Source organism: Corythoichthys intestinalis, chromosome 12 (assembly GCF_030265065.1).
Source record: "Corythoichthys intestinalis isolate RoL2023-P3 chromosome 12, ASM3026506v1, whole genome shotgun sequence".
Taxonomy (NCBI): Eukaryota; Metazoa; Chordata; class Actinopteri; order Syngnathiformes; family Syngnathidae; genus Corythoichthys; species Corythoichthys intestinalis.
The window spans coordinates 25,510,848-25,520,823 of record NC_080406.1 but is presented as its reverse complement, the minus strand read 5'-3'; the positions used below and the strand labels follow the sequence as shown (position 1 = coordinate 25,520,823).

General features: G+C 40.3%; 2 protein-coding genes across 6 annotated transcripts in view; both read left to right on the top strand.

The window, feature by feature from the left end:
- Positions 1 to 3,902: 3,902 nt before the first annotated feature.
- Positions 3,903 to 5,872, top strand: atp5mc3a (ATP synthase membrane subunit c locus 3a). The gene is made up of 5 exons (XM_057851435.1): positions 3,903 to 3,965; positions 4,163 to 4,258; positions 4,842 to 4,916; positions 5,465 to 5,655; positions 5,735 to 5,872. The coding sequence occupies exons 2-5, from the start codon at positions 4,220 to 4,222 to the stop codon at positions 5,847 to 5,849; spliced, it is 420 nt and encodes a 139-aa protein (XP_057707418.1). The 5' UTR covers positions 3,903 to 3,965; positions 4,163 to 4,219; the 3' UTR covers positions 5,850 to 5,872.
- Positions 5,873 to 6,025: 153 nt separating this feature from the next.
- atf2 (activating transcription factor 2) overlaps positions 6,026 to 9,976 on the top strand; it is a 30,780-nt gene continuing 26,829 nt past the window's right edge. For 3 of the 5 annotated variants that reach the window (XM_057851427.1, XM_057851426.1, XM_057851423.1), the window contains exons 1-5: positions 6,026 to 6,726; positions 7,259 to 7,331; positions 7,626 to 7,722; positions 7,799 to 7,917; positions 7,990 to 8,115. In XM_057851427.1, the coding sequence (XP_057707410.1) occupies positions 7,284 to 7,331; positions 7,626 to 7,722; positions 7,799 to 7,917; positions 7,990 to 8,115 (390 nt within the window). In that variant the 5' untranslated portion in view covers positions 6,026 to 6,726; positions 7,259 to 7,283. Of the gene's footprint in view, positions 6,727 to 6,757; positions 6,819 to 6,839; positions 7,332 to 7,625; positions 7,723 to 7,798; positions 7,918 to 7,989; positions 8,116 to 9,976 lie in introns of those variants that run through there. The other 2 variants (XM_057851425.1, XM_057851424.1) reach the window with 2 other exon arrangements.

Sequence of the window (9,976 nt, the reverse complement as noted above, 5' to 3'; positions counted from 1 at the left end):
TATTCGTGAACCTGGCTAGCAGCTGCGCCGCTAGCCTCCTCCTAGCATGATTGCTGCAGCTGCCCTCGGTGCTTTTCTGACACGTTTTGAACAATCTTCCTTCTTTTTGAAAAAGGACTGTAAATGCAACTGTTTTTTGGCATGTTGAAATACCGTTTAATCGTGGCAGCTTGCTCCCCAGATGCTGCAAATTTTCCAAAGTTTTTTTTCCCAGCTTTTCAGTGCATCAACAAATCTCTGACTCTTTCAAATGACGTTGAATTTTTATAAATAACATTGTTAACAGCATCCCCAAGGGGCCGGTCCCGTTTCAGTGTGACCGGCATTGCCAATTTGGCGTAGAAGAAGAAGTGGGCGAGCATAAGGAGGAGAGAGACTGAGCGAAAAGGAGAGTTGCGCAGAAGCGCGTTGTTGACTTTCTGACTGTCCCACGCTGGTTTTTGTTTAGTAAATAAAAGTCTCCATGCAACAGCCATCCGAGGCGTCTGTGTTTTTATGTACTATACCACCTCCCCGAAGGAAGAACTGGACGTAGGAGCGATGACGAACGAGCAACAGAAATCGCCGGTCCACATATTATTATTATTTTCCATACATGAGAAGTGCCGGATCTGCCCAAATATGTCCGTGTGTAATGTTCTGATTGAATGTTTTCCGAGGCACCCTGAAGTGCATGCAACGGTAATGTTGTTTTGTTCATGTGACGGGGGAGTGCGAGAGAGACACAGCCTCTTCCAGCCTGCCAAGAGCCACGGGTTGTGGAAGTGTTTTTAGCGCCGTGTGTTAATAAAAAACAAAGTTGTTAATAAAAAACAAAATTGTCAACACGTGTGATTGCTATCTTTGCCGGAAAAGCACACAAAATAAGACACCATGCAGCTTCCTTTATAATGTTGTCCTCGTAATAATGATCTGCTGTATCATAAATCATTTTGTCCCGTTTTTCCACCTCCATGATGAAGCGTTCTTCGTCCATGTTCACTGGTGTTTAAACAGTGAATAACCACCTGGACTGTTGACTTCAGGCCTGGCTCCGTCCATTTTGACGGATGCGTCCTCGACAAAAATAGAAAATAGCCCAAACCATCCGGCACTTAGGAGATAGTCCCTCAGTTAATCTGGAGCACAGACGCGGCCGGTATACTTTGAACAACTGGATAGAATGGAAACGAATTGGCTCCGTTGCTATATTTTGCCAGACACGCACAGCATCCGCGTCCGTCATACTTTGGTCTTTACTCGCGTGTGGAAGTACCACCCGCGCTATGCTTCTACACCAAAATAAAATCATGCATCACAAAACAGAAGTCGACATTGTTAAAAAAAAAAAAAAAAAAAAAAAATGACTGGAGACAAAATGGAGGACGAAACTCCGGCGTGGTAAAGTTGAACGTTATGTGGTACATTGTAACCAGGGGACTACCTTGCATATGACAAAAATTGTCAGTAATGTGCAAATTAATCTAAAAAAACATCTAAGAATCATGATAGAATCGTAATTGTTATTTCAAAAAATCGTGATATGATCTTTTTGCTTTATCGCCCACCCCTATTTATAAGTCATGTTGCTAATAGATAGGCTACGGACCATTTAAGAGGTTTTCTTACAGCCATGGCAGCAGCACGTAAGGAATTCTGGGATACAGATGTTGATGGAAAGTGCGTACTCCAAAATCAGCTTAAATCGGCTGACGAGGAGGAACCATTACTAGTGTGTCAGAGGAGCATCCTCATAACTTGAAATGGATTGGGACACGCCTTTTTCTCGTGACATAAATGGCCTTCAAATAAACACTGCAAGTGTGTAGATAGCAATGAATTGGGACTCAGCAGCAGAGTCGAGCACAAGTAGGCTTGCCACCCATCTTTTGAAATATGGAATCGTTCCGTAATTGGGAATTAAAAGTTGTGTTCCGTATTGAACCAAAACGGAACACATTTTATTCCATATTTCACAATTGTCCCATGGGTCGACCCCGCGCGACCCACGGCTCCGGCAGCGGGGAGGGGCGGCCGGCCGGCGGTGCGCCCAGCCCATGCACGTCTGTAACACGCAAACACACCCGCGCTCATGAGTGACCACTGAGCCAACAATAAAGAACAAAAAGGGCAGGAGATATTAAAGACAGCAAGATAGTTATCTGCCTGCCCGCTGCTGTCTGCCCTGCACTGCGCTTCACTTCCGGGTTCATTGATTAGTTACCTCGCTCGCTCGGACACCCCACCTCATCTTCGAAAGGGGAAACATCTCCAAAAAATAGACTGGAGTGGGAAGAGGGTAACTCGTGGCTCGATAGAGTCACTGATGATAATTATAAAGCGAACTGCAAGGCAGGCAGGAAAATTTTTGCAGTGTCTCACGGAGGTGTAAAATAGCATGCTGCAGGGGACCTCCACAAACGGAATATAAGATCCCAGAAGAGCCTTTGTCAAAATTCTTTATACCTGAAACATCCCCTGAACTTGATTTGATATGGCATTATGCTCTTGTATATGGATAGTATATAGGCTATATTTATATTTACCTTCATACATCTTGCATATATCAGTTGCTACTATGGTTGATTATTTTCAGGAATGTTGAGGTTTTTTTTTTTTGAAACATGCATTTATTATCCATCAATATGGAATGAATGTATGTACCCATAAAGAACATCTTATTTTGTTACACTAACTAATGCTCCTCATTTGGAATTATTCCTAATAGATTAACAGCAAATAAACACTGAATAAATAGTCCTACTGCGAATATATACTATCTATTGATTAATAGTGATACCAAAATTAAAGCAATAATTTGACATCATCCCACTCCTACCCTCTAAATTATTGCAGCTGAGGTGACCGGGTATACCACACAGTAAAAAGTGGCCAGCCAGAGCTACAATAGTGCTGACTGTGGACACAGGCTCAATCAGAAGATTTGTATGTGATTCCAAAACAGTGAAGAAAATGACTTTGGGGAGAACAAAGCAAGAGGCACTGTTGAAACAAGTCCTGGGTCCAAAGGCAGTGGGTGATGTGCTCAAGATCTTAACGTCACCCATCCCATTCTCCATACAGACCGATGCCTCGAATAAATTGAGCAGGAAGATGTTTCCCCTTGCTGTCCAGTACTTCAGTCCAGAGTCTGGGCTCACCAACAAAATGCTGGACTTCATAGAGAATGCAGACGAGTCAGCTGCTGGAACATTCCCTTAAGAAATTTGGCTTGTCAATGGATCACGTGACAGGATTCAGTGCCGACAACACAAATGTTAATTATGATATTCACGACTTCGTTTTCACTAACCTGCAGAAAAAAACAAAACAATCTGCTGCATGGAAACTGCCGTGCCCACATAGTGAACAATACAGTTTTCACATCTAAAAATAGATACATTTCTATGCATTTTAGGAGTTTTGGGGATGCCCCTTTTTTTTTTCGCCCGCAAGGCTTTGGGCGCGAGGGGGGCGTCCCTTATTTGTATTTCTGAAAGGTGGCAACCCTAAGCACAGGTCCATGTGCAAATGTGTATTAATGACATAATGAAAAATGGAGAATAATTTGGGATATATTTAATTGGCTAAAATACTACCGTTATTGACAAATATCTGTCCACTTCCTGGAAATATTGCCTTTTGTTGAACTTGTCCATATTACACATTAAAAAAAAAAAATCTGTCTTTTCAGTTTACTAAACAAGATTCTGTCCACTCAGGAAAGACAAGACTTGCACTGGGATGCACATGAGAAAAGCCCCTTTTTTTCATCCTTTAAATGAATGAAAATGATTTCTTCATAAGTGTTTACAGTCATGACGTATGGTACAATGTACAGTTTGGAAATCATTCCGTTGTGATTGTGAATTGTGCGTGTAAATAAAGTTATTTTGAAACTTCCTCGCCCGTGTCATCATCCGGGTCTCTGTACTTATCCTGCCGCGCATGCGCGTTCTGTCACTGTGGTTCGTCCTCTACAGTCGGTGAGTCTCAAGTAGCATTCAGTCCCTGAAACATAGCCGATATCCCTAATCATCCTCTTGTCAAACGTAGAATTTCCGCATGCAAAATGCGATAGCCTGTAGAATACACGTCGATCTACATACGAAATGTTTCATTTTCTCTGGGAGACATTTTGACACCCGTTTGACCTTAGTTCTGTCTGCTCTTCCCTCTTTAGAGACCCGGGCTTCAACCAGACTCGACCGAACCGGTTAAAAACTACTTGAAATATAAGATGTACGCCTGTGCAAAGTTCGTCTCCACGCCGGCTCTGGTAAGTGTATTGCTATCTGTGCATTTTACGGATTTAAATGAAAACCTCGCGTCTTGGATCTCTTCGTCAAACCACGGAGGGCCTATGAATGAACTTGACTGGAGCTTGAATGGCAAGGGTATCCGTAGCATTGCTACGCTAACGCTAAAACGGACATTGACCGTAGTTTTATCACAGATTTCTTTTTTGCGTCAATTTTTAGGCAATGCACTTAAAACTTCCATTACAAAACAATTTACTTTACTCCTTGTTTGCAGGTATTGTGAGCAATGGAAGCTACTTGCTAAGGTCATTAACTCCAAGCTAATTCTAATTTCATGAACTCCAAGCAAGTATTAAGCATCTTTTTACTCCGCTGGTTTAATATCTAAAACATAGTTGATATAAAATCAGTTGGTGTCCCTTTAATAATAGTTTATATAGAGTTGATCAGTTTCTGCATGTTGGCCACTACCAAAGCAATGTTGCTGGTCATACATTGTGATTATGCTGGACTGATTATGATTCTAAATACTTCCTAAATATGTCTAAACTGATTCAAGAGAGTGGTAAATAAATGGAGTGTATGCATATGCCGTTGCAGGTCCGTGCTGGTTCCCGGGCTCTTTACAGACCCCTGTCTGCCTCTGTGTTGTCCAGGCCTGAGGTCAAAACAGAGGTAAGGACATATATGTATTTATGATTCTTGCTGAAGTCAATGTCTTTCTTGGTATTAATAGTTACTTTTTGGATCAATGTATAATACAATTTCTCTGTAATTGTACATGCGGGCTTGTCTCTACTTAACCATATGTAGTGTCTATACTTTTGAGCCAAAGTGCATATTTCCTATTAGAAATCTCAAAAATCAACACCATTCAGAAATGAATACAACGTGTATGTGTGCATGTACAGTTTCCCTGCTTTTTGCAGTAATGGGTTACTCACCACATTGCCTGCCGCCAGTAATTGATGCCCACCTTCACCTAAGCAGCCTTCCTCGGCACCAGAATGCTACAAGACTGCACGAAATCAATATTATTTTAAACAAGGCTTTGGCTCGAACACAAAATGGCACATAACAAAAGGTTTCTAATGTTCTGTGACTAGGTGGATTTACAAATGATTATTTTACAGACGAATTATGGTGAAATTGTATAATTTCCTGCAACACAATTGATACTTTCATGCACGATACTTAATATTTTTGTGTTGTTTTAATTTCAGAACACTGTTGCATTGATGCCACAAAGCCCTCTTACTCAGGTCACACTGAGGAGCTTCCAGACAAGCGCAGTGAGCAGGGACATCGACACCGCAGCCAAGTTTATCGGAGCCGGAGCTGCCACGGTCGGTGTTGCTGGATCCGGTGCTGGAATTGGAACAGTCTTTGGCAGTCTGATTATTGGCTATGCTAGGTGCGTGCGCCTCAATTTTATGTAACAACATTAAATAACTACATTGTTAGATGCCTGACTGTTTTAAACCCTTTTGCAGGAACCCATCTCTGAAGCAGCAACTGTTCTCCTATGCCATCCTGGGATTTGCCCTGTCTGAAGCCATGGGACTTTTCTGTTTGATGGTGGCTTTCCTCATCCTGTTTGCTATGTAAAACTCATTACAAACGTGACTACACTTTGTGGCTTCCTGAATTTGTTCCGTGTTGGTGTCAAGGAAATGTACATTTTCAAGTCGTTCAGGCACTGTCAAAATGGGCAAAAACATGTATTATTTAAATGTAAGAAATTATGTGATTAAAATACATGTATTTGGCTATTTAACAATGTAATATTTGAATAGTTTTTAACCAACCAAAAGCAGCTTTTCTGAATGTCAGCTATTCTGTGATGAGCTGCAAAACACTTTGCTTTCTGAGAGATCTCATGGAAGCATTTTTTGGGGTCCACCTCCATGAGTCATTGGTTAAGCTGCAGTTTGATACAGTAGTTCTGCTTTGGAGCTGCAGGTGAGTGTGGCTTTTGTAAATGGCATGAAATAAATTAGTTTAAAATAACTTAATGAATGTAATGTTTCCTTTTTATTTTCCAGTGACTTGTTTTTAAATTTTACGATGTCTTCATAACTAACCATCAGTACTAAACTAACTATACTCCAGTTAAACTACTAGCTAAAAATGCTCAAGATAAACATTACAATCACTGGGTAGCTTCAGCAAAATTACAAGTGGCTTATGTGTCTAAGAATTCATTAAGCAGAAATGAAACATTCTAAGAAATACGCTGTAATTCATGGCACATAAATTCCTTTCATGTGTAAAATATATAAAAATCGCGGTTAACTACAAAACAATCGACACAACTACACACGGTTACTTTTCATATTGAACAATCTTGTATCAGGCAATATTAGTAGCGTGTGTATGATGTCATTCTGTGACGTACACGGAAGTGCTGCCACACCTCTCGCGATACTTGAGTCCAGACGTGGGATTTTGGAAAAATTGCGGAGGGCAGCGGCTGGTGAAAGGGGTAAGTAAGTAGTCAACATAAACTGGAGGAATGTTTACAACGCTCTTGTGTAAAATGAGATGGACGGAACAACTTGGAATATTTGTTGTCGAGTAGGATCTGTCACTGCAATAAAAGCCTTTTTGTTAAAACGCTAAATATGGCGACGGTTGTATGTTCGCGGAGGCAGTTTCATGGAGGCGAATAGAAGATGCTCACCTACTACGCGACTTTTGTTGGACATTCAATTACATTTCATCCATTCCAAGATTAAAACGCAAATCGCAGCAAGAGTTGATAGTCGCTCAGTAGAACGATGCCAATAAACGAAGGACGTAATGTTGTTAAAACCCAGTGTCAACAACTGTAGTAACCGCCCATTTCCAATTGCTTTGTCTACATCGCACCTGTTTTTGCCAGCCTCAATGTCGTTTAACATTTCCTATTCCTATTTGAATTGACGTTTCAGTAGAAGTAACGGATAAAACATTTAGCCACGTTGATAGAGTCACAACATACCGATTTAAACCACTTGTTTCCATCTCCCAATCAGGCTGACGTAACAGGAAACCCTTAATATGAGTGATGATAAACCTTTCCAATGCACTGCTCCTGGATGTGGACAGGTAACTCAAGCCTTTTAATGTAAACATTTCATTTATTTTTAAGAGTGGTATGGGTGCAAACCATCTGCTAAGATCTCCTATTTGCCTTCACAGTCACAAGGATAACCATCAATTTTGATCAGACTGTCTAATGTAGTTTTTGCCCATTTTATGTTTTGTCTTAATGCTCCTTTTTCAGCATAAAAAACAGTCACAAAATGTGACATATTTTTACTCTATTCCCTCATCTAAAGAATTCTTGTTTGGTCCAAGCATCATTCAAGGTTGTCCTGCTTGTCTTGTTTTTCCTCTCAGAGATTTACAAATGAAGACCACTTGGCTGTCCACAAGCACAAACATGAGATGACCCTCAAATTTGGTCCAGCCAGGACCGACAGTGTCATTATTGCTGGTAAAACCTAAAAGAGTAATAGGATGCAGTTAATTTTCTATCAGGTCTGTGTTCTTTAGCTTTGATTTCCTTGTAGACCAGACACCCACACCGACACGCTTTTTAAAGAACTGCGAGGAGGTCGGACTCTTTAACGAGCTAACAAGCCCCTTCGATCACGACTTCAAAAAAGGGACTGAAGATGACATAAAAAAGGTTGGAAAAATGATGTCTATGTTGCCAATATTAATTCGTTGTAATTTGCTCATTTACTTGACTTTTCTGCAGTTACCACTGGATTTGTCACCACTGGCCACGCCTGTCATACGCAACAAAACTGAAGAACCCGCTGCCTTGGAGGCCCATCGAGGTAGCCCTCTTCCTCACCCGGAGTCCACGACGAACGACGACAAGGTAAAACACTGCTTTTCTTCTTCTAAAATCAAATCACAGGGTAATTTTGTTCTCATCTGCCTCTTTGAATCCACGCCTACTAATACCCATATAATAGTTCATTCGGTCACAGTGGAACCTCCAAAGTCAAATGAACCAAAACCTACATAAACCACTAAAAAGTACAACTACAGTTTTATAAGAAATGTATTTTAATGAACTGTTTTAATCCAAAATACAACAAAAAGTAAATCCATCGAATTTCCACAGCAATTGTTTACCAGCCAATTGCAGAGCACGTTTAATTTCGCCACAGTTACGATCATACTAACAGTCACTTTAATCTTTGATGAGCCAAACATGCCTGTTTTTAGTATGATGAAAAGTAATTGTATACACAGAATAAAAGGGCCATTTAAATTTTGAAATGGAGCCGTAATTTTAATACTTCACTGTATATTTTTGCTGGACAAAGCATATAGTTGCAGACCCAAAAAAGGATCAGAGAAGATAATTTGTTACCGTGTGTTTCAGAATGCAAAGAACCTCTGTTTAATACGATCAATATGTTCCAAACCCGCCCACAGTAAGGGAAGAAACCATATCATTTTTTTTACGCCATTCACATTCTTAAAACACACTAAAGTGTATCCAAGAAGAGCAACACATGAAACTACTAGGTGACAATATCACTCTGTATCAGACCTGAACGATATATCGTTTGAACATCTTTAGCAGTGCAGCTGGCATTTGGTACTTAAAGTTAACACTGATTGACTGGTTTGTAGCTTTGATCTGGCCAAGAGACTTGGTAGCTCCGCGATCAAAGGCACAAATGTGTTAATCACCGTTAAACCTTTTATACACTAGTGGCAGCCCAGTCTAAAATGTGCCGTGCCAACTCATTCATTGTGTAAGTGTGAGGCTTTTCTTGGCAGTGTGAGCGTCAAAGTGTGTGTCAATTTGAGTGGACTCACTCAATGAAGCATTTAATAAAGACAAGCATTTTTCTACGTTATCCTTGTTTAGAAGCAATACGAATTTTGAAAGCGGCCCGGTGGTACAGTGGTTACCACGTCCACCTCACAGTTCTGGGATAGTGGGTTAGTTGGTGAATTTGCATGTTCCTACCGTAGCTGTGTGGGTTTTCTCCAGTTTCCTGCCACATCCTAAAAAAATGTGCATACCATGCACGGTTGTTGATTGAACGCTCCAAAGTGTCCATAGTTGTTTGTGCGTGCTTGAATGGTTGTGTGTCTACATGTGCCCTGCGACTGGCTGGCAACCTGTTCAGGGTTTACCCTGCCTGTGGTTAGTTGTGATAGCCTCCAGTACTCCTGTGACCTTTAGAAGATGAGCGAACTAATTACATGAATAACATGGAGAGTGATTAAAAGTATGGTGTTAAAGTGATGCAAAGCATCTTAAACATCTGGTGAAAATTCTTGTAGTTTTAATATCGCAAACCCCCCCAAAATCACAGTGATAGTTTTTCCCCAATATCATTCTCAATTTACTAGGGGTATAACGGTACACTAAAATGTAATTTAGGTTCATTTTCAGTTCAAAAAATGCACTAATTTTTTGTTTTAAATGCCTTTCTATGTAAAAATTTAAACAATACAACTTGTGTCAATAAATAAAAGTGACTCTTTCGGGTCATATTTCAAATACAGTACATGACACTCCGAGTTCATAAAATTAAAACATAAACAATTGTAACAATTTTGACATCTTGAAATTATGCATGAAAAAAACAAAACTAAGCTTTTAATCCTCAGCAGCAACAATCTGTACACGACAAATGTAAATATTAGTAAATTAAGTTGAAAGTTTTTTTGGTCGCGATAATATCTAGCTTTCTTACATATAGATTCGACAT